At 37.2% G+C, this 27,889-nt stretch overlaps 1 protein-coding gene across 3 annotated transcripts in view; it reads left to right on the forward strand.

The window, feature by feature from the left end:
- PRKCA (protein kinase C alpha) overlaps positions 1-27,889 on the forward strand; it is a 539,987-nt gene that overhangs the window by 421,028 nt on the left and 91,070 nt on the right. For all 3 annotated transcript variants that reach the window (XM_069076600.1, XM_069076601.1, XM_069076602.1), the window contains 3 exons: positions 20,523-20,679; positions 21,323-21,457; positions 21,728-21,824. In XM_069076600.1, coding sequence (XP_068932701.1) covers positions 20,523-20,679; positions 21,323-21,457; positions 21,728-21,824 — 389 coding nt within the window. The remainder of the gene's footprint in view (positions 1-20,522; positions 20,680-21,322; positions 21,458-21,727; positions 21,825-27,889) is intronic.

A 27,889-nucleotide genomic window follows, 5' to 3' on the forward strand; every position in this document is an offset into this window, starting at 1 on the left:
TAGGTGAGGAAAATAATACAGTTATTTATGGTTTTGGCAGCATCATGGGAGAAAAGACAACATGATTGGTTACATTAAGAAGAATGGGCCAACACTCACTTGGGGGCAAGCAACAATCCCTCTCTGTCTTATAGGAATATTTGATTGATTTATTAGATTCATCTGCATCCTGAGGCTATGGACCAAGGATAACAGATTCCCTGGTTCCTATGAGGGAGATAAGACCCTTTTTAATTGATCAAGGATGGACAGTGTAATTTGTGAAAATATACCAGGTCAGCTTGTAGACCTTCAAAGATAGCAAATAGATTTCATAGATTTTTTCAAGAGCTGAAGTTATGAGGGATAAGAGGTTTTCTTGACATAAAGTGATTTGCAAATGGTGCTGAGATAACAGTTCCCTTTAAATTAAAATGTTTTATGAAAGCACTGAATTTCTAAATTCAACTCAGAGTTTTTCTTTAATTACAAGTGATCAATAGGAAACCTAAACCCTTGCATCTAACTTGAAAGAAGACTGAACTTTTGAACTCATGAACTTCTTCCCTCAGAGACAGAGAAAAGGGTTTAGGTTATTAGATAAACTACAGAATAGAATTAGAGAATAGAATCAACTACAGAGTGGATTCAAATATAAAATACCAAATCAGTGTTTGATTTTCTCACCTATGATTAGTCCCATGATTTCTTTTTCTTGCCTAATTTCTATAGCCACCATTCCTAGAGCAATAAGCACAGCAATGTACTCCACTGCCCATTCTTTCTTCACCAAGCCCAGAACCCATTCACTGATTTTTACCCTTTCTGTCTTTCCTTTTCATCTCCTCTTTAAAATACACTTTATAAGCTTGAATTTTGTTTTGCATGCCCCTCATCAATTCTACTCTCCCTCTTAAAATCTTCTTTCTCCTTTCTCTGACTCTGCCTATTTGCCTGTTGAGTTAAGCTATTTTCCTTTTAAATCTTTCCTCCATAGCTTTACTTTACTTATAATCTCATGCTTCATTTCCTCCAGGTGCTTCTGCAGTCATTATATAGTTCATTTTTTTTCCTATGAGGCTTTGCTTATAATTCTCATGATATTCTCTTCTTCTGGGTTTTCTTCTTGGGCATCTATTAATCCATAATATTTCCTCATAGTATTATGTGACTTCTTCTGTTTAATCTTATCCCCATCCTCAGTTCCTCATGCAAAACTTTGTGAAAGGACCAAGCTCTGGCCCCCTCCTAAACTTTTGAATGGGATACTAAGACCCTAGTTAGTTCCTCACTTTGATTTCCTGGAATCTTTCCCTATTGTCTTACATCCTCCCTGATGCATCTGATCTCAAAACACTAACAAGTTTTGTGGTTCCCTGTTTAGTATGTATTCAGAATACTGTGGTTTTCTGGGCCTTTTGGAGTACTGTATGTTGAAGTGTTAACAGATATTTGGCCTACTACTAAATGTTTGCCCCTCTACAACTTCCCTGTTCAGACACACTAGGTTTTGGACTGCCACCACTTCTTCCTTAGTTACAGGATGATACAGGCCTTTGAGTGTTCCTGGAGCATCTCCAGACAGTGCACTTGTAGAGTTTTGGTTTATTTATCTGTGCTCACTGGTTTCCTGGTGTAACCTCTTTCAGAAGTCCTTGGATAGGTGAACATACTGTTTCTCTTTGAGTTTTTCTTAGCATTATTCGATCTGCTGCTCTTTTAAAATATTTGCTCTGCTGTGACCTTTCAAGAAACTATCTTATCCACAAATTCCTAGAAGTAGTATTTTGTCTGAGTTTGTGTTTTACCCTCTGTAATTCTACTCTTATTTCAACAACAAAATGGAAAAAATATTGGTTTTTTTTCTGATTTACATCATTCATTTCCGCCAGATTTGAGTTGCAAATTTTCTCTCCATTTTTCCCCTACCCACCACCCCAAAATAACAGTCCCACAGGATATCCCCTCCTCCAATCTGCTCTCTCCCATATCTTCTCCCATACCCCTTTCCACTTGTCCAGTAGGGCATGGTAGATCTCTATGCCCCAGTGCCTGTATATCTTATTTCTGAATTACATGTAAAATACTATTAATAATAGTATATATACATATACATTTGATTTAAAAACTTTGAATTCCAGATTCATTCCCTTCCCCCCTTGTCACCCACCCTTACTGGGAAGATAAGCAGTTCAGTATAGGTTGGACATGTGTAGCTAATGTAAAACAATAACATAGTAGATATATTGTAAAAGACTGACTATATTTCCCTCCCTACTATCCCACCTCCCACTTGTTCTATTCTCTACTTTGATTCCATCCAAAGGTGGATGCTTCCAACTTCCCTCTCCCCAGCCTGCCCTCCCTTCCATCATCCCCCCTCTCATCCTCTTCCCCCCCTACTCTCCTGGAGGGTGAGATACCCTATTTAGTGTGTATGTCATTCCCTCCCCAAGCCAAATTCAATGGAAATAGGGTTTAGCCATTCCTTTTTGCCTTCCTACTCTTCCCCTCCATTGTAACCATTTTCCCTTGCCTCTTCTGTATGAGATAGTTTACCCCATTCTGTCTCTCCCCATCTCCTCTCATTATATTCCTCTCTCACCTCTTAATTTCACCTTTTAAGTATCATCCCTTCCTGTTAAATTGATCCTGTGCCCTCTATCTATGTATACCTGTAAACATGTATACACACATTCACACATGTGTTCATATGCCCATATACCCTCATATATAGACATATATATGTATATATATATATATATATTTATTCCCTTCAACTATTTTCATACCGATAAAAGTTTCATAAGTTACAATTATTGTTTTTCCATGTAGGAATGTTAATAGTTCAACTTTGATAAGTTCCTTATGATTTCTTTTCCCTGTTTACCTTCTCATGCTTCTCTTGCTTCTTGTATCTGAATGTCAAATTTTCTATTCAACTCTGCTTTTTTCAGCAAGAATGCTTGAAAGTCCTCTGTTCCACTGAATGACCATATTTTCCCCTGAAACATGATACTCAGTTTTGCTGGGTAGGTGATTCTTGGTTTTAATCCCAGCTCCTTTGCCTTCCAGAATATCACATTCCAAGCCCTTTGATCCCTCAGTGTAGAAGCTGCCAGATCCTGGATTATCCTGATTGTGTTTCCACAATATTCAAATTGTTTTTTCCTGACTGCTTGTAATATTCTCTCCTTAATCTGGGAATTCTGGAACCTGGCTATAATATTCCTAGGAGTTTTCTTTTTGGGATATTTTTCAGGAGGTGATCATTGGATTCTTTCAACCTCTATTTTGCCCTCTGGTTCTAAAACATCAGGGCAGTTTTCTTTGAGAACTTCCTGGAGGAAGATTTCTAGGTTCTTACTTTGATCATGGCTTAAAAATATTCCTTCTTGATGTTTCATTGGGTTCTAACCAAGTCTTGTATGCCTTTTCTTCCTCCTTCCTTCTTTTCTTTCTTTGTACAGCTTTTCTAAAGTTTCCCACTTTGTTAGACAAGGATGTAAGAATTTTGTCTATTCTTTTATAAAGTTATATTCAGTTGGAGTCATCTCATTTTAACATAATTTTTTTTATCATTTTATGACACCAAGTACAAAAAAGAAAGACCTAGTCAAACTGCAACCTTCTTTCAGGAAATAAGTATAGGTCTCATTAGATGACTGATCTGTCATTGATTATCATTTAACAAACCTGACCGCTTAGGCCAGATCTCTTTACATAATACCATAATTTTCCCTACCCATCTGTATGTTACAGTAAAAAAAAAAATGACCTTAAGAAACATTTATTAAGCATCTGCAATGTGCATGGTTCTAGAAATACAGAGACAAAAATTAAATAGTTCCTGACTTCAAAGACCTTATATTTTACTGGGGAAAGAGGGGTGTTATAACTCATACAGAGATAAGCAAATACAAAATAATTACAAGTTAATTTCAAGAGGTACAGAGCAGAGCACCTCATGTTAGAGGTGGCTTCTGAGAAGTGCTTTGAACACAAATAGGGATTCCAAGGGGTGAAGGTGAGAGGGACAGTACATTCCATACCTGAGGAAATGGACTGTCCAATGGCAGAAACAATTAAAGATTAATTGTCATTCATGGAGAATTGTTGATAGGCTGGGTCGACTGTAATGTGCTGGAGAGTAACATCGAAGGGGAGTAATATGAAATCATCCTGGAAACAGGACTGTTACATACAGCTACAGAGGTATACTGGTTCCAGACTGTGGAGGATCTCAAATGGCAAATTGGTAAATTTGAATTTTTGTCCTATCAAGTGGACAAGGTAAGTTGTATTATTCCTATTGCACATATGAGGAGATTGGGCACCAGAAAGACTAAGTAATCTGCCGAAATTTATGAAGCTAATCAGACAGAAACTTCAGTGCCTTTATTTACTGATGCTATTCCCTGTATTTGTTGCATGGAACGTCATTCATCAAAATCCAACTCAAATGTTACCTGCCTTTACTGTCTCTTCCCTGTCTCTCTGCTCCCATTTAAAGCCATCCTTTGACTCGGATTTCAGATAGTATTTTATTTTCCCACTCTCTAATGTACTTATGAAACAATGTATGCAATTATATATTTGTATCTTGTCCCTCTACTATATTATACTCGCTTGATAAGAATAAAGACTGTGTCTTGCCTAATTATTCTATTTCCCCTAGCACCTAGCATAGTTCTCTACAGCAGTAAATGCTTATAGTAAAATATAGTAAATGATTAGTCCTGGTTCTGCCTCCTAGGCAGAATGAATCCAATCCTTTTGATTAAAACCAAATCTTCCTTCCCTTTCCAGCATCATCAGCATCATAATTATGCCATCTAGATAGAATTGAGAAAAGTTCTGAGCTAGAATCATTCTAAATATGACTCACCTGAGAACTGAATGTGATCTGTCCATATGAATACTATTTTCAAAGCAATCACATAAAATCTGGTTAGTTGGAAAGGAAATCTCTTTAAGGATCCAAAATCATATCTTAGTTTATCAAAGAAACAGTTGCAAATCACAGAGGAAATAGTGGAAAACTTTGAGAATGCAAATTAAGGCCAAGGGTCTACTGGTAATCCTGTAGTGCAGCATACTTCAATCAATAACAAGTAGCAATTATTAAGCACCTATCATATTCCATGTCTTGTACTAGGAAATGGAGATGCCAAAACAAAAATGAAAAAAATCCTCATTCTCATTGAGTTTACATTCAATTAGGGAAGAGATGTGTACACATATAAGTAATACTGAGCAAATAAGAAAGAATTCTGAAAGGAGACAGCAGCAGCTGGGGAGATTAGGAAAGACCTAAGGTAGAAAGTAGAACTTCTACTGAGTTTGAAGGAAACTAGGGATTCATAGAGGCAGAGGTAGAAGAGGGAGAGCATTCTAAGCAAAGGGGAGAGTCTGTGCAAAGGCAAAGAGACAAGGAATGGAATAGGATATTTGATAACAAGAAACTACTTTGTCTAGACAAAGGAGTATATGAAGGGAGCTGATGTATAATAAGGCAAGAAAGAAGGATTGGAGCCATCTCATTAAAGGCTAGAAATACCAAACAGAAGAGTTCATATTTGATCTGAGAGGTAATAAGGAGCCATTGGAGGTTATTAAGCAGAGCAGTGACATGGTCACACCTTTACTTTAAGAAAACCACTTTACTAGCCATATGGATAATAGACTGGAAAAAGGACAGTTGTGAAGCAAGACCAATTAGAACACTATTGCAGCAGTCAAAGTAAGAAGAGATGTGGGCTTAAGTGAGGTTGGTGGTTCTAAGCAGAAGGAAGGAAACATGGGAGAGATAATATGGAAGTAGAATCTTGCAGAACTAGAACCTGATTGGATATCTAGAGTGAGGGAAGGTAAGGAGCCACCTACTGTATGCCTAGCACTGTGCCATGTGTTGGGGATACAAATACAAAAACAAAGTTGTCCCTGATATCAAGGAGCTTACATTCTATTGGGATGAAACAACATGTACACAGACAAGTAAATATAAACTATTTACAATCTAATTGCAGGGGTGTAACAGCAAGCACCCTAGCATACTCAGGAAATCAAACATATATATCATTCACTTAGTTCAGAGGGGGAAGTCAGCACCCTGAACTTCAGAGAAAATGCAAACAGAAATTGCAAGCAGACAAAAAATACAGAGAAAATAACATAATTCAACAGACCAACAGATAGGGCTTCTAGCTGTCTGACTACTACATACATACTTAGTTACCGGAGAGAGAAGCACCAACATCTGGATTTTCAAAGCTAAGGTACTCAACAGCTGCCCAGAGTCTCATTTGGCCAAATCACACAACTCTTCCCATAAGTGACCCCCAAAGCAAAACCTCACCTCAGAGTATAGCCTTCTCCAGGGTCAGAGGACATCACAATCTTCATGACCCACTGCCTAATTACAAAGTGACAAAAGGTTTGGGCCTTCCTGAAAAAACAAAGTCTCCTAAGCAAGTTTCTCTCAAGTGAGGCCCATTAAGGAGCAGGGAAGATCTTCCCTAGGCATATTGTGCATGGAAAACAGCTTGGCTGAAATATAGATTCCATAAGAGAAGGGGTAGACTGAAGCCTGGAGATATTCATAAAAAGAGAGATGAATTTGGAATCAGAAGATCTAGGTACAGATTTTGGTCTGGGAGTGGAGTCAAGAAGATCTGAAGTCAAATCTAACCTCAGACATTTACTAGTAGTATGACCTGGGGCAAGTCACTTAGCTTTTGTTTACCTCAGTTTCCTCAACTGTAAAATGGGGCACCCATCTCACAGAATTGTTGTCAGGATCAAATGAATTAATCATAGGGAAGTACTTAGCACATAGTACCTGGCATATAGCAGGCACTATATATATAAATGCCAGTCTTTGTGGTTGTTGTTACTGTTATCACCACTAGATTCCCCCTTACAGAAGTGACTTAACATCTTTGGGGTGCAGTATTCTTAGCTTTAAAATGAGAGTTGGACTAGGTGATAACCAGGTAGCATTCACACATCACTAAGGCTTGCAAAGTTCTTTACAAACATTATCTCCTTTTCAATAACCCTGAAGAAGTAGTTATTGCTATTATCCCCACACAGAGCCTCAAGCAAGCAGAGGTGAACTGCCCAGGGTAACATAGTTAGCGAGTGCCTGAGGCCAGATTTAAACATAGGCCTTCCTGACTCTGGGTCCAGCTCTTCATTTGCTACACCATGTAGATAACCACCAGCTTCCTTTAGTGCTCTCAATCTGTGATCTATTGATATTAGGGGAAATGTACCAACTCTTTGGAGTACAAGGGCCTGCTTAACAAATCAGAAGAGGTACATTGAATTTCTATGCCCCCCAAAGTTCATGTAGTTCTAGAAGTTGGGCAATGTCTTTATTTAGAATAGCAAAATCATGAAATATTAGCATTAGCAAGGGACCTTAATGATCATCTATTGTAGCCTCTTCATTTTACAGATGAAGAAAATGAGACCCAGTAAAGAGAAATGGCTTATCCAAATGAGTTTCCCAAGTGGTTTGGATTTATGTATAACAGCAACAGTAATAATGACTCACTTTGAATTTTACAAAACTTTCTCACTACCCATTTGGTAGCACAAATATGTATTTTATCGATAAAGGCACAAAGAATTATGTAACTTGCCTGGGTTCTACTGCTAGTAAATATCCAAACCAGAATTCTGAACTCAGGTTTTCTGACTTCAAATTAAGCACTATGTTAGGGATTTTGACAAGGGTGGAAATTCCCTACACAGAGACAGATCTAAACTGGTCTAACTAAGCTTTAGTAGATTGGTTCTAGAGGGTTGCCTAAAGTACAGAGAGGATTTGGTGACTTGCTTAGGGTCATTACAGCCAGTAAGAATCAAGTGGGACATGAAATTAGGTCTTTCTAAGTACAGCACTCCATCCACCCTTGTTTCATAATTTTTCTTAGTGTTTGAATGATTTGTCTGGTTAAATAAATATAAGAACGAGTGAGACTCTGGTTCTCTATACCAGTGGTTTCCATAGTGGGGTGTACAGGAAGAAAATATGAGAACTTCTATTTTAATTTCTGGGAAGATGGAAATGTATAGCCAAATTTAAACAAAGCTTTGCATAGTTTTTAGATGGGATTAAAAAATTAAATATCATAAATTAGTTTCCTCAACAAATGATTCATTTCTTCCCTTTGGATATCTGTATCTTTGTGAGGAATCTTTTTCAGCTCTTAAAACCAAGTATGAAAATAAATTTAAGTTGGAATTAAACCTTTGATTCTCCCTATCATGAAGTGCTAAACCTGGGTTTTAAAAAATAATGAGCCATATTCAAACACATTGCTCACATTAAAAAGCACAATAATTTTAGTGAAAGCAAAAGAAAATGGTTTTATACTGTTAAATAAAACTATTTTAAAATATTTCAACTTTCATCTTTTTCTGTTTTTATAATACTTGTACATTAGATGGATAGATAGATAGATAGATGATAGATAGATAGATAGATAGATAGATAGATAGATAGGTAGATGGATAGATAGTGTGTGTGTGTATCTGTGTCTGTGTGTGTTCGGAACAAGTACTGAACCAATGATTTTTTAAAATTATTTTTCCCCGGGGGTCGGAGCCAAGATGGCGGAGTAGAAGCACGACCCTCCCGCGGCTCCAGCTTCCACCCTCCCCAATCCATGTAAAAAGGGGACTCTAAACAAACTTTGGAGCAGCAGAACCCACAAAATGACGCAGAGAAGCTAACCTCCTGCTGAAAACAGCCCGGCAGGCCGGCAAGGAATCGGCCAGCGCAAAGCTCTGGGAGCCGAGCCCAGCACCACGCCGAGGCTTTAGCCCCAGGGCAGGCCTGACCAGCCGCCAGCCAGAGGGACTCCAGATCAGCAGCAGCTGTGGCCGTTTCCAGATTTATCAATACATAGATACAAAGGAAAAGGTGAGAGGCCAGTGCAGTCTGGACTTTGAGACCCAGTAAGTGGGAGTGCGTGGCTTTTACCCCCGGGGCGAGAAACCGCTGAGACGCCAGCACAGCTTGCCAGCACCACGTGGCGGCTTCAGCTCCTGGCCTGCAGAGTGTAGGGGGACCAAGCACCAGTCTGAGGGGTAATGGCTCTTGCTTTAACCTGCTTGGATCTGGATTGCAGTCTAGGGTGGAGGTCCTGGGGTGTGTGTCCAGCCTGCCAGAGCGTGTAGAGACCTCAGAGAGGGCACCCATCTAATACCTCCGGCAGCTGAGAAAACCCCAGCGTTTGGGACGAAAAATCCCCTGTCTGGTGACAGAGTCCTACTGTGGCAAAAAGCCCAAAAGTCAAGTAATTGAGTGGCAAAATGAGCAGGCAAAGGAAACAAAGCAGACAGAAGATTCCAACATTACACTCCTATTTTGGGGATAAGAAGGAGCAAGGCATGGAACAGGAGGAAATCAGTGAAGTCAGAACTCCTGCACCAAAAGCTTCAAAGGAAAATACACGCTGGTTACAGGCCATAGAGGACCTTAAGAAGCAGATAAGAGAAGTGGAGGAAAAATTGGGAAGAGAAATGAGAACAATGCAAGAAAATTATGAAATGAGAGTCAACAACCTGACTGAAGAAAATAATACCTTAAAAAACAGACTGACTCAAATGGCAAAGAAGGCTCAAAAAGGCAATGAGGAGAAGAATGCCTTAAAAAGTCGAATTTGCCAGATGGAAAAAGAATCTCAAAAGCTCAGTGAGGAGAATCATTGCTTCAGAATTAGATTGGAGCAAATGGAAGCTAATGACTTTATGAGAAATCAAGATGCTGTTAAACAGATCCAAACAAATGAAAGAATAGAAGCCAATGTGAAATATCTCATGGGAAAAAACACTGACATGTAAAATAGATCCAGGAGAGATAATTTAAAAATTATTGGACTGCCTGAGAGCCATGACCAAAATAAGAGCCTGGAAAGCATCCTCCAGGAAGTTCTCAAAGAAAACTGCCCTGATGTTTTAGAACGAAAGGGCAAAATAGAGGTTGAAAGAATCCACCGATCACCTCCTGAAAAAGATCCCAAAAAGAAAACTCCTAGGAATATTATAGCCAGGTTCCAGAATTCCCAGATTAAGGAGAGAATATTACAAGCAGCCAGGAAGAAACAATTTGAATATTGTGGAAACACAATCAGGATAACCCAGGATCTGGCAGCTTCTACACTGAGGGATCGAAGGGCCTGGAATGTGATATTCCGGAGGTCAAGGGAGCTGGGATTAAAACCAAGAGTCACCTACCCAGCAAAACTGAGTTTCATATTTCAGGGGAAAATATGGTCATTCAGTAGAATACAGGACTTTCAAGCATTCTTGCTGAAAAAAGCAGAGTTGAATAGAAAATTTGACATTCAGATACAAGAAGCAAGAGAAGCATGAGAAGGTAAACAGGGAAAAGAAATCATAAGGAACTTATCAAAGTTGAACTATTTTTTTTTAAAGCAATCGGGGTTGAGTGGCTTGCTCGGGGTTACACGGCCAGTTGTTGTTTCTGGGTGTGGTGATGAGTGTCTGGGCCCGGATTTGATCCGGGTCGTTCCGGCACTGGGGCCAGTGCTCTTGCTCGCTGAGCCACCTGGCCAAAGGTGAACTATTAACATTCCTACATGGAAAAACAATAATTGTAACTTATGAAACTTTTCTCAGTAATTGCAGGGATTAGAAATGTGTGTGTATATATATATATATATATATGTCTTTATATGAGGGTATGCGGGCATATGAATACATATGTGAATGTGTGTATATACGTTTACAGGTATACATAGATAGAGGGCACGGGACCAATTTAACAGGAAGGGATGATACTTAAAAGGTGAAATTAAGAGGTGAGAGGAATATAATGAGAGGAGATGGGGAGAGACAGAGTGGGGCAAACTATCTCATACAGAAGAGGCAAGGGAAAGTGGTTACAATGGAGGGGAAGAATAGGAAGGCAAAAGGGAATGGGTCAACCTTATTACTATTGAATCTGGCTTGAGGAGGGAGGTAAATACACACTAAATAGGGGATCTCACCCTCCAGGAGAATAGGGGGGGGGGGGGAGGAGAGGGGGGGGGGGTGGAGGGGGGGGGGGGGGGGGGGGGGGGGAAGTTGGAAGCACCCACTTTTGAAAAGGGACAGGATCAAAGTAGAGAATAGAACAAGTGGGAGGTGGGATAGGAGGGAGGGAAATATAGTCAGTCTTTTACAATACATCTACTATGTTATTGTTTTGCATTAGCCACGCATGTGCAACCTATACTGAACGGCTTGTCTCCCCAGTGGGGGTGGGTGGCAGGGGGGGAAGGGAATGAATCTGGAATTGAAAGTTTTAAAATCAAATATTCAAATATATATGTGTGTGTGTGTATATATATATATATACACTATTATTAATACCATCTTACATGTTATTAAGAAAAAAAAAGATATACAGGCACTGAGGCATAGAGATCCACTGGAAAAGTTGAAATGGGTATGGGAGAAAATATGGGAGAGAGCAGATTGGAGGTGGGGATATCCTGTGGGACTGCTGTTTTGGGAGGATGGGTGGGGGAAAAACGGGGAGAAAATTTGTAACTCAAAATCTGGCGGAAACGAATGATGTAAATCAGAAGTTAATAAAGCATTAAAAAAAAAAAGAAAAGAAAAAAAAGAAAAAAATTATTTTTCCCCAATTACATGTAAAAACAATTTTTGACATTCATTTTTTTAAAATTTTGAGTTCCAAATTTTCTCTCTCCCTCTCTCACTTTCCTTCTTGCTGAGATGGTAAGTAATTTGGTATAGGTTATACATGTTCAATCATGTAAAATGTATTATCATATTAGTCATGTTATAAAAGAAGACAGGAGGGTGGAGAAACCATGAAAAAACGAAAGTGAAAAATAATCTGCTTCAGTCTGCATTCAGCCTTCATCAGTTCTTTCTCTGGAGGTGGAGAGTATTTTTCATCATGATGGAACAGTGATTTTATTGGCATAAAAACTGCCAGATGAAAAAACTCCCTCGACCTGGGCAGGTTGGCACCTACTCTGTGTTTTGTAGTGTTAGAGCAGACATTCTTTTATTTTACCTTAAAAAGTTGGTTTTTATTATTCCTCAAATGCATACTTTTTAAAGTGTTTTTTTTTTATTCAAACCTGTAAAGCACAGCACTGCATTATTAATTTGAAACGGTGGTAATAGATATGGTATAGAAAAGTATTAAGGAGAGATGCACTACTTGTTTTCCTTGTAGAGCAGACATTCTTAACCTGTGTTCTGTGAACTTGGTGTGTTTCACTTAACATAATTGTTTTCTTTTGTAGTCCTATGCATTTTGTTTTATGCATCTAGAAATGGTATTTTAAAAGGAGGTTTATATAGAATTCATCACACTGTTAAAGGTGTCCTGACACACAAAAGGCTAAAAAGAAAACAACCCTGTATTAGAGATTTACCCAGAGCATTAAGGAATTTAGGGACTAGTCCAGAGTCATTCTCACACACACACACACACACACACACACACACACACACACACACACGCCTTTAACTTTGGATAACCTCTGTTGGTTGTTTTCAATTTATCCTCCATATATCTTATATGTAGATAGTAATTTTTGGCAGCCAGGGTCACAGTAGATAGAGTTCCCTACCTAGAGTCAGCATGACTCATCTTCCTGAGAACAAATCTGACCTCAGACACTTACTAACTGTGTGACCCTGGGCAACTCACTTATAAAATGAGCTGGAGAAGGAAATGGCAAAGCACTCCAGTATCTCTGCCAAGAAAACCCCAAATAGGATTTCAAAGAATGACAGAATAAGAAGTTATTTCCATGTTGTTTCCCACTTTATAATGTATAGTCCTTGAGAACAGGGACTATCTTTTTTTTCTTCTTTTTTAATATTCCCAGTGCTTAGTGTAGTTCCCAGTACATAGTAAGCACTTAATTGCTTAGTGACTAACACACTATATGCTATACTATATTCAGTGGCATTGTGGATAAAAGTGCTAGGTCTGGAATCAGGAAGATCTAAGTTCAAATCCAGTCTTAGATACTTCCTACATAACTGACTTTGAGCAAATCATTTGACCTCTAAGAATCTATAAAATGCTCTCCATGTGACAGAGCCACATTACAAATCAAATGAGATAATATATGTACTGTACTTTATAAGCCTGTTATTGTTGTTACTACTACTGCTATTATCTTTAAGTTCTCTGATTGCACTTGGGTCTTTCATTAACCAATGTGGATTCAAAGAGTTGATTCATTTGTTGAATGGTACATGGAGCAGTTTTGTTTTCTTTTGTTTTGTTTTAAAGGTTCTGAATGCCAGCATCATATTTAATCCATGTGTGTACCCAAGTGGCAGATGAATCTTCAGTCTGTGACATCTGAAACTATGAAACTTTAAAGTACAGAATGAACTTTGGTATTTAAAAGTGATGTTGTTTGTTTCCTTAGGAGATTCCAAATTTTTTGAAAAGCGTGATTTTAGGAAATGTGTCAATGATCTGTTATTTGCCACCAAAAACTGGGCTATGATAAATTATTGCCACTGATGTTAATGTTTTTAAAATGTAAGATAGATTTAGATTCTGAAGAAGTATAGAAGGGATTATTAATTTAATCTTTTTATTCAGTTGAATTGAAAGTTTGTAAATATATTTTTGGGTTAGGTAAGTAGAGTTGTCACTGAAAAAATAATACTAATAAATAATAATGATTTTATATAGCACTTTGTGTTTTGCAGAGTGGTTTTATACATATTTTCTGATTTGATCCTAAGAAAAACCCTATGGTGCTAGTAGTACCCCAATTTATAAAGAGGTAAAATAAGGTTGATAGAAGTGAAGGACTTGCTCAGGTCACACAGCTATTAAGTATTTGAGATGGAATTTCATCTCAGTTCTTCAGGACTGAAGTACTTTAAAGTGATCCAGTACTATATTCACTCTGGCTACCTAACTGCCTAGTAATAATAATTAATAATTATATAATTAATAAGAATAATACCTAACATAAAGGCCTTACAAGTTTGCAAAGAACTCTGCTAATGTTATCTCACTTGATCTTGTTCAGATGAAAAATCTGAGGCACAAAAAGGTTAAGTGATTTTTTAAAAATTTAATTTGTTTGTTTCCTTTTAGTTTACAGGATTCAATTCCACAATTCCTTGAGTTTCACATTTTGTCCCCTCCCTCCCCTCCTCCCCATGGCGGCATATAGTCAAGTATAGGATCTGTAAATACTTTCACATTATACATTAGTCAGGTTATAAAGACAGATTGTATCAGATGGAATGAAAAATGGTAAAGAGGACATAAAACCAAATAAAAGAAGGAAGAAGATCAGGTATTTTGCTTCCACCTGGATATAAACTCAATTCTTTCTAGTTCTTTCTCTGGATGTACATATTTCTCTCCATCATGAGTCTTTGGGGATTCACTTATATCCACTGCATTGCTGAGAGGAGTCCAGTCTATCAAAGTTGGTCATCACACATACGTTGTGTCTGTAATTGTGTACAAATTTCTCCTGGTTCTACTCTTCTCACTCAGCATCAGTTTGTATAAGCCTCTCCAGCCTCACTCAGCAGGACCAACTGCTCCTCGTTTCTTATAGCACAATAGTATTCCATAACAAGCATATACCACAACTTGTTCAGCCATTCCCCAATTGATGGGCACCCCCTTAATTTCCAATTCTTTGCCACCACAAAAAGAGCTGCTATAAACATTTTTGTACATATGGGTCTTTCTCCCACTTCTATGATCTCTTTGGGATATAACACTAGGAGTGGTATTGCTGGATAAAAGGGTATGAAAGTATTTATAGCCCTTTGAGCATAATTCCAGATTGCTCTCCAGAAAGGCTGGATCAGTTCACAACTCCACCAGCAATGCATTAGTGTTCTAATTTGCCCACATCCTCTCCAGCATTTATCATTTTCTTGTTTTGTCATCTTAGCCAATCTGACTGGTGAGATGTGGTACCTCAGAGTTGTTTTGATTTGCATTTCTCTAATCAATAGTGAATTAGAGCATTTTTCATGTGCTTATAATATCTTTAATTTCTTTCTCTGAAAACTGCCTGTTCATATCCTTTGACCATTTATCAATTGGGGAATGACTTGTATTCTTATAAATTTGACTTAATTCTCTGTATATTTTAGAAATGAGTCCTTTGTCAGAGACATAGGTTGTAAAGATTCTTTCCCAATTTCACACCTCCCTCTTAATTTTGGTTACATTGGCTTTGTTTGTACAGAAGCCTTTCAATTTCATGTAGTCAAAATTATCCATTATACATTTTATAATACCCTCTAATTATTGTTTGGTCATAAAGTCTTACCCTCTCCACAAATCTGACAGGTAAACTATTCCTTCCTTTCCCAGATTGCTTAGAGTATCATACTTTATACCTAGATCATGCACCCATTTAGACTTGATTTTGGTATATGTTGTTAGATAATATTCTATGCCTAGTTTCTGCCATATTATATTCCAGTTTTTCCAGCAGTTTTTGTCAAATAGTGAGTTCTTGTCCCAAAAACTAGGGTCTTTGGGTTTATCAAACAATAGATTACTAGAGTCATTGACTGCTGAGTCTCATGTGCCCAATCTATTCCACTGATCCAGTCCTCTATTCCTTAGCCAGTACCAAGTTGTTTTGATGCCTGCTGCTTTATAATACAAATTGAAATCTGGTATAGCTACTCCACCTTCCCTAGCATTTCTTTTCATTAATTCCCTTTATATTCTGGACCGTTTATTCTTCCAAATGAATTTTGTTACTATTTTTTTCTAGCTCTATAAGGTATTTTTTTGGTAAACTGATTGGTATGGCACTAAATATATAGTTTGATTTAGGTAAAATTGTCATTTTTATTATATTAGCTCTACCCAGGCATGATTAATTGATGTCTTTCCAATTAGTGAGATCTGACTTTATTTGTGTGAAAAGTGTTTTGTAGTTGTGGTTATATAGGTCTTGGGTTTGTTTTGGCAGGGAGATGCCTAAGTAATTTATAATGTCTGCAGTAACTTTAAATGAGTTTTCTCTTTCTATCTCTTGCTGTTGAATTTCATTAGAAATATACAGGAATGCCAAAAATTTATGTGGGTTTATTTTATATCCTGCAACTTTGCCAAATTTATTTATTTTCTCAAGTAGTTTTTTACTTGATTCTGTAGGATTCTCTAAGTATATCATCATGTCATCTGCAAAGAGTGATAGCTTGGTCTCTTCTTTGCCTAATTTGATTCCTTTGATTTCTTTTTCTTCTCTAATTGCTACTGATAACATTTCTAGTACCAGACTGAATAAGAGGGGTGATAGTGGACATCCTTGTTTCACCCCTGATCTTATTGGAAATGCTTCTAGCTTCTCCCCATTACATATAATACTTGCTGATGGCTTTAAATAGATGCTAAGTATTATTTTAAGGAAGGCTCCATTTATTCCTGTTCTTTCTAGTGTTTTTAATAGGAATGGATGTTGTATTTTTTCAATAGCCTTTTCTGCATCTATTGAGATAATCATGTGGTTTTTTCTAGTTTTATTGTTGATATGATCAATTATACTGATGGTTTTTCTAATATTAAACCATCCTTGCATTCCTGGAATAAATCCTACGTGATCAAAGTGTATTATTCTTGAGATAAGTTGCTGTAATCTTTTTGCTAATATTTTATTTTAAAATTTTGCATCTATATTCATGAGGGAGATTGCTCTATAATTTTCTTTCTCTGTTTTGTCTCTTCCTGATTTAGGTATCAGTGCCATATTTGTATCATAAAAAGAATTAGGTAGGACTCCTTCTTCACTAATTTTCCCAAATAGTTTGTAGAGTATTAGAATCAATTGTTCTTTACATGTTTGATAGAATTCACTAGTAAATCCATTTGGCCCTGGATAATTTTTCCTAGGGAGTTCACTGGTGACTTGTTCAATTTCTTTTTCTGAGATGGGGTTAATTAAGTAATTTACTTCCTCTTCAGTTAATTTGGGCCACCTGTATTTTTGTAAATATTCATCCATTTCACTAAGATTGTCAAATTTATGTGCATAGAACTGTGCAAAAGAATTCCTAATTTTTGTTTTAATTTCCTCTTCATTGCTGATAGGTTCACCCTTTTCATTTTTGATACTCATAATTTGGTTTTCTTCTTTTTTTCATCATATTGACTAAGGGTCTACCAATTTTATTGATTTTTTTTTCATAAAAGCAGCTCTTAGTTTTATTTATTAATTCAATAGTTTTCTTAATTTTAATTTTATTTATCTCTCCTTTGGTTTTCAATATTTCTAATTTAGTATTTAACTGGGGATTTTGAATTTTTTTTTTCCTGGCTTTTTCAATTGCATGCCCAATTCATTTACCTCCCTTTTCTCTAATTTGTTCATGTATGCACTCAGGGATATAAAACTTCCCCTAAGAACTGCCTTTGCAGCTCCCACAAATTTTGGTATCATGTCTCATTATTGTCATTCTCTTGAATGAAGTTACTGATTGTTACCATGATTTCTTGTTTGACTTTTTCATTCTTTAGGATTAAATTGTTTTGGTTCCGATTAGTTTTTAGTCTGTCTTTCCATGGCCCTTTATTGCATATGATTTTTATTGTGTCATGATCTGAGAATGATGAATTTATTATTTCTGCCTTTCTGCACTGAATTGTGAGGTTATGTCCTAGTACATGGTCAATTTTTGTGTATGTGCCATGTACCGCTGAGAAGGTATATTCCTTTTTATCCCCATTCAGTTTTCTCCAGAGATCTGTCATATCTGCCATCTCTAAAATTCTTTTTACCTCCTTAACTTCTTTCTTGTTTATTTTGAGGTTAGATTTATCTAGCTCAGAGAAGGGGAGATCAAGGTCTCCCACTAGTATAGTTTTGCTACCTATTTCTTCCTCTAATTCCCTTACCTTCTCCTCTAAGAATTTGGATGGTGTACCACTAGGTGCATATATGTTAAGTAATGATATTACTTCATTCTTGATGGTGCCTTTTAATAGGATAGAGTTTCCTTCCTTATCTCTTTTAATTAGATCAATTTTTCTTTTTGCTTTATCTGAGATAAGGATTGCTACCCTTGTTGTTTTTTTTTTACTTTAGCTGAGGCATGATATGCTTTACTCCAGCCTTTTACCTTTACCCTGTGTGTATCCCTCTGTTTCAGATGTGTTTCTTGTAAACAGCGTATCGTAGGGTTATGATTTCTAATCCATTCTGCTATCTGCCTCTGTTTTATGGGAGAATTCATTCCATTCACATTCACAGTTATGATTATATGTTTTTTCCCTCCATCCTATTCCCTCCCCTGTTAATGCTTATATTTTTTCTCCCTTTCTCCCTTCCCCTCCTTAATAGTTTTGATTTTGACCACTGCCTCCCTCAGTATTCCCTTATCAGCCCCCCTCTCTTTTCCTCCCTTTCCCCCTTACTTCTTCCTTCCCTACTAACCACACTCCCCATTTCGTAGCCCTTTCCCCTCCTACTGCCTGTAGGATATTCTTATACTTAATGAAGTATATTATTTCTTCTTCTCACCAAGAGTGACAGGAACAAATCTCATGTGAAGCTCCTCTCCCTCCCCTCTTTCCCTCTAATATGATACGTTTTGTGTCTCTTCTCCATAGAGTCCTTTGTTTAACTGGTTGTTATTCCCTCCTTGCACCAGACCCAATGAGGGAAAAGCACATATAATACTCATCTCCCTCCCTTCTTTTCCTCTGCTATACTGTTTGTGTGCCTCTTTGTGTGGCATAATTTACCCTTTTCTACTTCATTCATTCCTCTTCTTCCATTGCAGTCCCTTTGTAGCCCTTAATAAGATTTTTTTATCATCATTTTGTGTATTTAAACTCATACTCTCTACTTATCTATAAACAGTTTGTTCTTATTAAATAACAGGGTGTGTGTGTGTGTGTGTGTGTGTGTGTGTGTGTGTGTGTTTTCCTTGTTTAACTTTCTATATCACTCTTGTATCTCGTAATTGGAGGTTGAATTTTCCATTGAGCTCTGGCTTTTTCATCAGGAAGGTCTGGAAATCTGTTATATCATTGAATGACCATCTCTTTGCCTGGAAGAATATGCTCAGTCTCACTGGGTATGTGATCCTTGGTTGTAATCCAAGCTCTTTTGCCTTCTGGAAAATCGAATTCCACTGCCTCTGATCTTTCAGTGTAGAGGCTGCCACATCCTCTGTGATCCTCATTGTGGTTCCTCGATATTTGAATTGTTTCTTTCTGGCTATTTGTAGTATTTTCTCTTTTACCTGGTAGTTCTTGAGTTTGGCCACAACATTTCAAGGACTTTTTAATTTGTGATCTCTTTCAGCAGGTGGATTCTCTCGATTTCTATTTTACCCTCAGGTTCTAGTGTCTAGCGCAGTTTTCCTTAATGAGCTCTTGGAGAATGTTGCCCAGGCTCGTTTTTTCATCATGATTTTCTGGTAGGCCTATGATTCTCAGATTATCTCTCCTGGATCTGTTTTCCAGGTCAGTTATTTTTCCATTGAGATATTTTACCTCTTTTTCTAATTTTTCATTCTTGTTGTTTTGACTAATTCTTGGTTCCTCATAGAGTTATTTGTTTCAATTTAGTTGATTCTGTTTTTTAGCAAATCATTTTCCTTGGTTAGTTTATGGAGCTCCTTTTCCATATCATACACTTTTCTTTTTAAGGAGCTGTTTTCTTCATCATAATGTTTTTCTAATTCGGCAATTTTGATTTTAAAAGAATTATTCATTTTGTCTTCTCTCTCATTTGATTTTCAAAGTTCTTTTGAGCTTATCTAGGAGAGCTTTCTGTGCTTGGGATCCATTCCGTGTTGATGTTTCAGCTGTGGGTGTGGAGTCCACATTATCTCCCTCTGAGTTTTGTTCCTCCCTGAGGATAGTAGGACACCAGAGTCTTTGTAGTCTGCTTTCTACCCATCTTGAGGCAGGGCCCTAGCCACACCCTTCCTCTAGGGTTCCCAAGCCTTTACTGTTGAGGTTTTGCCCTGGGGCACTAGTTACTATGTTTTGGGCATGGGAGGGGCATGGAGCAGCCAGGGTTCACACTGCCATCATGGTCCTTGGAGGTCCTGATAGGGGCTTTTTAAATATCTGGGCTATGGAGTGGTAGTCCCAGGATTATTTGCTGTCCCAGACAAGGGCTCTGCATTTGCTTCTTACCTTCCTCTTTCCATTCCCAGCCCTTTGGTGAAAGGCCTGGTAATGGCCCTTGTGGTTGGTGGCACGACTTGCCCCTCTTGTTGGTCAGGCCTCCTCCCAGACTCCCCCTGCACGCAGCACCATCACCTCCCGGCCTGCCCCTCTTTTATAGCACTTGTTAAAAGCAAACATCTGTGTGACCAATCTTTGACTACAGAGGTAAATAGTACTTCTTTAATGGTTCATCATATTTGTTGCCCACTCCCAAGCCTCATATTAACTTGACATTTCTTCCATTTGGCTTGGATCGCCATCAGAAGATTTGTGTATACTATTGTTAGCCTTCCTTTATTAACATTTGCTTTTTTTTTTCCTTCTTCTCTTTGTATAGTACGAGATGCAAAAAACTTAATCCCTATGGATCCGAATGGACTTTCAGATCCCTATGTGAAGCTGAAACTTATCCCTGACCCTAAGAATGAAAGTAAACAAAAAACCAAAACGATCCGCTCCACACTAAATCCACAGTGGAATGAGTCATTCACCTTGTAAGTAGAAACCTCTTCTCTTCTCTAGGTAAAAAGAAGCCATTCTTTGCCTCTTTTCTTACCTAACCTTACTCACTGAATGGGCATTGCCTCAGTCAATCTGAGACCTGGGAAAGACCATAACTTATAAAGGCCAAGGTCTCCTCCTGCAGCCAGGGACATCTCCACTTGTCCTGATCTGTATCTTGCCACTGGACCCAGAAGTCTCAGAAGCAGAGAGTGAGGCTGGTGACTTTGCAGATCCCTCCTCACTGAAATCCAGTTTATTTGCAAGTCATGGCATCCCCTTCTTGATGTTATGGTCCTCTTTGAGAATGAAGGACAAACAGCAACAATAGAAATCTCCTCTCATCATCTCTAGTAATGTGTCCTTCCTATATGTGCTCTATTCCTGCTCTTAATGATGTGTATTTTTACAAACCATCATGATATTCAGAATATCCCTATGCCTTTCTGCCTGCGACTCTCTTCTTAGACTAATGGATAAGCAAAACGTCAGTATTATCTTCTCTGTCATCTAGAAAGAAAAACTATTTCCTGAGAAGTTATGCAGTGAAGTTGTGGGTATCATTGGGACCTTTTCTCCCCGATTCATGCTGAGATATTGAATGTGTGCTTTTTTTCTCTCTCTCATTCTTTCTAGCAAATTAAAACCAACAGATAAAGATAGACGGTTGTCTGTTGAGATCTGGGACTGGGATCGAACAACAAGAAATGATTTTATGGGTTCACTTTCATTTGGGGTATCAGAACTTATGAAAATGCCAGCAAGTGGATGGTAAGACCTCATCTAGTCAAATATATCTACAAATAAAGTTATTTGGCTTAAAGTTTTGCATACTTAGAGAATTAGAATAACTCTTTTCAAATGGATCCAAACAATTCCTCCAAAAGTTACTGGACAGAACCTGCTTGGTTTTGCTGACTCTGATTAAGTACTGCCTTTATCAAACAGTTTAATCACTGGTTGAAGGAGAGGCATTGCATAAACTGTTGTTGTTCATTTGAGAATAAGTGAACTTACAGTTTTCTCCTATTTCTTTTAAAGGTATAAATTGCTTAATCAAGAAGAAGGTGAATACTACAATGTGCCCATTCCAGAAGGGGACGAAGAAGGAAATATGGAACTGAGGCAGAAGTTTGAAGTAAGAAAGAGAAGGAAATAGCTTGAATTACCTTTCCTCTGACTATGCAACACTTCAGACAGTTAATCTATATTTTCCAATGCTCAAAAATGTTAATTAACTATTTTTTTAAAAGCATACATCCTATATCATTAAACCAGCAATATAAAATGTTTTAGTGCTCAGCTTACAGTCAGGAAGACATGAATTTAAATCCTGCCTCTGATACTTAGTAACTGATTTAGATAACCTATCTAGTATTAGATTTAGTAACCTATCTAATAAATCATGAATGACTTGCAGTGTGTACTGGCAAAGGGAATTCCCACAATCAGGATTCTTTATGTTCACAAATCCCATTTCCTTCTTCTATATTTCTTTGCAAGCTCTATTCTTCACTGTTATTAATCATTTGAGCAATGAAAACTGAAAATCTTCTCTAATAGACCAGGTTGAAAGAAGAATTATTTGAGCATATAAAAAAGGCAACTAGGTGTCACCATAGTACACAGAACACTGGATGTGAAGTCAGGGAGTCCTGAGTTCAAAGATGGCCTCAGACACTTCCTAGTTTTTGACTCTAGGCAAGTCACTTCACCCTGCTTGCCTCAGTTTCCTCATCTGTAAAATGAGCTGGAGGAGGAAATGACAGACCGCTCCAGTATCTTTGCCAAGAAAATCTCAAGTGGGGTCACAAAGAGTTGCACATGACTGAAATGAATGAACAACAAAAATATACAAAAAATGCTTAAGTATTCAGATTTTATAAGGAGACAGTTGTTCTCTTCCATAAAGGACTAAAGAAGTACTTTGGGCTTCTAGTCTTGAGAAGAAAAACTACTGAACACAATAGATATGTGACTATTCTAATGGAGGCCCTTCTAAGCAGATATCACTCTGACTTTTCAATGCTCTTGGACAGACCTCTTGTGTGTATACATCAAGTCAGTCTTTAAGCAAAACACAGCTTCTGTTGAATTCTTATTTCACCTCAATCAATAAGTTCATTTTAATTTCCAACCTCATTGCCAATGTCTATTAATCTATTTTCTTCCTTCCTTCCTTCTATTTACTTATAAATTTTTTTTTGGTGGGGAAGAGGTACTGGTATTATATAGATTCTTTTTCTCTAAGCTATACTTTTGTGGCCAATCAACTCTCTTCTTTTTTCTAGTTTCTCTATTTACCTCACATTTTAGCTTTGTTAATTATTATAATTATCAGTAATCAACCTCTCTCTGGCTAATGTCATTTCAAATCCTCTTGCTCTTTATGGAATTAACTAGGAAGTATATCTATCCAATACACCCACATATAACATATATAAAAGAATACATAGAGCTACAGATATAAATGCTTATATATGTATACACATATGCATATGTACATATGCCCATATATGCATACACATGTGTTGTTCATGTATACATATGTAGAGGTGTGATAAACAAAAAGAAGATACTTTTTAAGAAACCTAGACATGTATGAGATCCTACAGTTAGATAATACAGTAGTAGATAAGAGTGTTGGACCTGGAGTCAAGAAGACCCAAGTTCAAATTCTGCCTTATTTACTAGCTGTGTGACCCTGGACAAGTCACTTATCTTCTCCGAGTCTCAGTTTCTACACCTGTAAAAAGGGGGAAATAATAACACCTACCTAACAGGCTTGTTGTGGAGACTAAATGATGTAACCTATAATGTGCTTTGCATACATAAATATTTTTGCTACTGTCATTATTTCCCTTTTTTAGACCCCAAATTATACATATCTTATCTGGTTCCAATAAATTCTTAAGAAGCTTGGAACAAAAACTTAGAAAAATTATTAAATTTTCCTTAAAAATGGTTGAATTAGGTATTACTAGAAATAAATGGGACCATCAAACAAATGTACAATTTAGTAGTTGCATTGTAAAAGTCTTTATCATGAAAAAAAATTTTTGACCTGTTTTGGTGTTTCAAATAAGAAGTCATTTTCTGATTACGTTTTTGTAAAATGGAAACTGTCTCCCCAAATGGTTATGAAAATGTTTGCTAGTTTGCTACTCAATTGGATCAGCTGTATATGTTTAAACATGCTCCTTTGTTACTAAAATGACCTTTCAAAATGTACCTGCCAATAAAAATAACTCAGCAGTCTTGTTTGAAAATATGAAGGGGGAGTACACAACCTGAACACTAACCCAAAATAATGAAAATTACTGTTTGAACATTTTTTGAGACATGATTGAGATTTGTAATTTGTAGTTCTTACAATTCTAATAGGTATCCATTTCTTTCCCCTACATGTTTCAGAGAAAATGCCCTTTTTCAATTTAAGTTCATTGTGCAAAAACTTTACTTTCTGTACTATAGCCCTACATTTGTTGTTATTAACTTTAATATATCCTAAAGTAATCCTAAATTTCCCATGTTTCAGAAAACATATATTCTTGGCACTGGGTAGGATGACATGGAAGAAACTGGTCTGCATAATATAAAAACGGTGCTTTCTGCAAGTTTTTGACCCATAAAGTTTCATATAAACCACCTTCAAAATATTGGACAGTTTAGAGAACATCGTGTTCTGTTGGTATTTTAGGAGGGCTCCTCCCCAACTATGAACTTTCTCCATACAAAGTCTCAAACATTCCATATTCATTCTGTATGTGGTTCTTGCCCACAGTATTGAAACAAAAGTCTGTCTGTTATAGACATATTTCAAAGCCTTCATCTTGATTTTATATAGTAAAATAGAAGTGAATGTCTACTTAGACTCATACCCTCCTTCAGGTTGCATTTTGTACCTTTGTTGCCAGAATTGAGAAGGTAAGAATTGGCTCCCTAATTATTTTATGTTACTAAAAAGATCCAGTGGTACTTCTTGAATCACTTTGATTTATTATGCATTTATTTATTCACAGTCACGTTACTTGATAGTTAGAATGTAACATGGTTGCTTCATATAATTTAAAAGAGCCATTTTTAGTGTTCTCTTACCTAGCCTAAATATCTCCATTTATTTCAACTGATCCTTACATGACATACATGCTAGACTCTTTGCTTATCCTGATTGCCATTCTCTGAATTCTCTTCAACTTAGCTGTATGCTTCTTAACTGGTGGCTGCTAGAACTGTACACCATACTCCAAATGACATCTGTCCAAAACAGAGCACAGAGAGATCATTGCCTTTTTAGTCCTGGAAGCAATGCCACTCAGTGAAGCCTCGTTTCTTTTTCATTTTTTTTTTAAGCAATTGGGGTTAAGTAACTTGCTCAAGGTTACATGGCCACTTATTTCTGGGTGTGATACTAAGTATCTGTGCCCGGATTTGATCCTCAGGTCATCCCGACACTGGAACCGGTGCTCTTACTCGCTGAGCCACCTGGCTGCCCCCAGTACTCAAGTTTCTTGACTGACACATCACATTGCTGCCATCTTGACCTTGACATCTACTCAAACACCCAGAACTTTTTCAAATTCTTGTCTTCACCACAAATTCTCATCTTGTACTTGGGAAGTTGATTTTTGCATCTATGCATAAGACTTTACATTTATCCCTAACAAAATTCATGATATTAGATTCAGCCTAGTACCTTGCACCTCATTTGAAAAGGACCTTGCAGGTCCTTTTCAATCCTGACTCTTGAATTTGTTGTGTTATCTATCCCTCTCAGTTTGGTGTCCTTTGAAAATGTAATGAACATGCTATCTATGCCTTTACGCAAGTCATTGCTAAAAATGGTAAACAACATAGGATGAAGCACAGATTTCTGGGGTACTTCCCTGGAGGCCTGCCACATTGACATTAAAGCATTAATCACTATTATTTGAGTCCTGTCATTCAACTCTTTCTGAATCCATCTATTATTGCCTAATACATATTTCTTCATATTATCTATAAGAATGACATGAGACACTTAATCAAAGCTTTTGATAAAATCTAAGTAAACAGAATCTTTAGCATTCCCCTTATGTACCTTTGTAGTAACCCTGTCAAAAAAGGATGTAAGATTATTCTAGTGATCTGTTCTTAACAATGGCAGGTTAGCCCTTTGTAAACACTGCTTCCCTTTCTAGATGTTTACTAACCAGATCTTTAACAATTTTTCTTAAGCATCAAAGTCAAGATCCCACCATTCCTGAATTGATTTCCCTCATTTTAATTTTAGTCTGTGGCTTTCTATCTTCTTCTGAACCCTTTGAAACTCTGCTTTCTTAAAATCCAATGTGCATTTCACACTATATCCACATTCCTTCTCCTTTATCATATTATTGTTGTTGTTCAGTAGTGCAATCATGTCCTAGTCTTTGTGTCCCTGTATGGGATTTTCTTGGCAAAGATACTGGAATGGTTTGCCATTGCCTTCTCCAGTGGATCTTTATCACATTCTAGACTGCAAAGAGTGGTGACTTCCTCCCAGAGTTCTCATAATTTCCACCTCAGCAACTATTTCCTCCCTACTAGTAAGAATTAGATCTGGAATATAATTCCCCCCTTGTTTTCCTTTTCATTGGAAGTATTAAGTTATCAGTAAGGCAAATCATGATCAAATTACCTGCTCTGCTTTTGAGAAAGAGAAACACACAGAGAGACAGAGAGATATATGTGGATAATTGAAATCCCCTCACTATTTACTGATATCCTACAAAGTAATTCATCAGTAAGTTATTATTGAGTGTTTACTTTGTGAAATGCCACGAGGAAGCACAAAAGAACAAGTGGGGGAGCTTTTGATCCCCAAAACATACAACATAGTTGAGGAAAGAAGTACAAAAGCAGAGCCAAGATTCCTTGAACATTTAGTACCTGGTCCTGGACAGATTTTTCAAAATATGGACCCTCCTCCTTCTCTTCCCTCCACCAACCATGCCCTCAAATATAGTGTAATGCTACCCAAAGGCTAGAAAGGAAGGTTTCCTTGCATCCCATGGCACTGCAAACTCAGGACATTTACTGAAGTTGAGCATAAATGTCTTTTAAATCCTTACAGAGAAAATTTTGGAGTGCTCGATTCTCTCCAAATACCTAGAATTAAGGCCTGAAGAACCTGGATGAGTGTTGTTGAACCAATGTTTTCTGCTATATTTAATAATAGCCCATATGTCAGAGGCTATTCTATTTAATGAGAGTTTCAGAGAGCTCCTGAAATTTTGATATTACTTTACTCATTTAGTGACTATTTAAATTTGTCTTGGTGAATGGAAAAATACTTACTGACAAGTCTTGTCATGTACACCTTAATGATTGACTTTTTGGTCTATAAATTTCTGGTCTGTCAGTTCAAGTGTTGTAAATGATCAACTCCAAAAACCCAAAGTCAAAGGACCCTATTCCAGAAAATCAAAGAGCATTTTCTTCTGAGAATACACATCTCATATTTTATCTTTATCACAGAGCAAAGTTTGGGAATACCACAGAAAACTTGCTATATTAGATGTGAAAAGTTATCTCACCTAAAGAAACATTGTAAATTCCTTCACTTGGCAATCGAACTCATTACCTAGTACCAGCACCACAGACATTCCTTTCAAAATATTTTTGAATATTACTGATATCTTTTGTTTTTCCATCACCCTCATCTCCTGATATTTCTTCCTTTTCTCTTATTTAGAGAACCATTCTTTATAACAATGAATAAAAATGAAAGATACTCAATTCAGCAAAACAGCAATATATTAACAAAATACGATAGTATGGGTGTCCTACACCCCTTGTCTCCTGACTCTGGGAAAAAAAGATGGGGAGGGGCAACAGTTGCATCTTCATATTTCTCCTTGGGGCCAGATTTGTTCATTATAGTTACAGTGTTCAGTTGTGACTTTTTAAGTTCTTTCCATTTGCATTTTTTAGTTGTGTTTGCATGTATGTGTGTACATATATGTATGTGTGTATGGCCCTGTTTACTTCAAATCAGTTCATAGAAATTTTCCCGTGCTTCTCTGTATTCCTTATAGTCATCATTTCTTAAAGAATAATAATTTCATTGTACCACAATTTGTTTAGCCATTTTCTAATTGAAGGGCATTTACTTTATTTTCAGTCCTTTACTTCCCCCCCCCCAAAAAATAATAATAATGCTGTTTTAAATATGGGGGGGAG

The sequence above is a fragment of the Petaurus breviceps genome, unplaced genomic scaffold, assembly GCF_028583685.1.
Source record: "Petaurus breviceps papuanus isolate PSGF00001 unplaced genomic scaffold, PetGlider_PUasm1.0 90925, whole genome shotgun sequence".
NCBI lineage: Eukaryota > Metazoa > Chordata > Mammalia > Diprotodontia > Petauridae > Petaurus > Petaurus breviceps.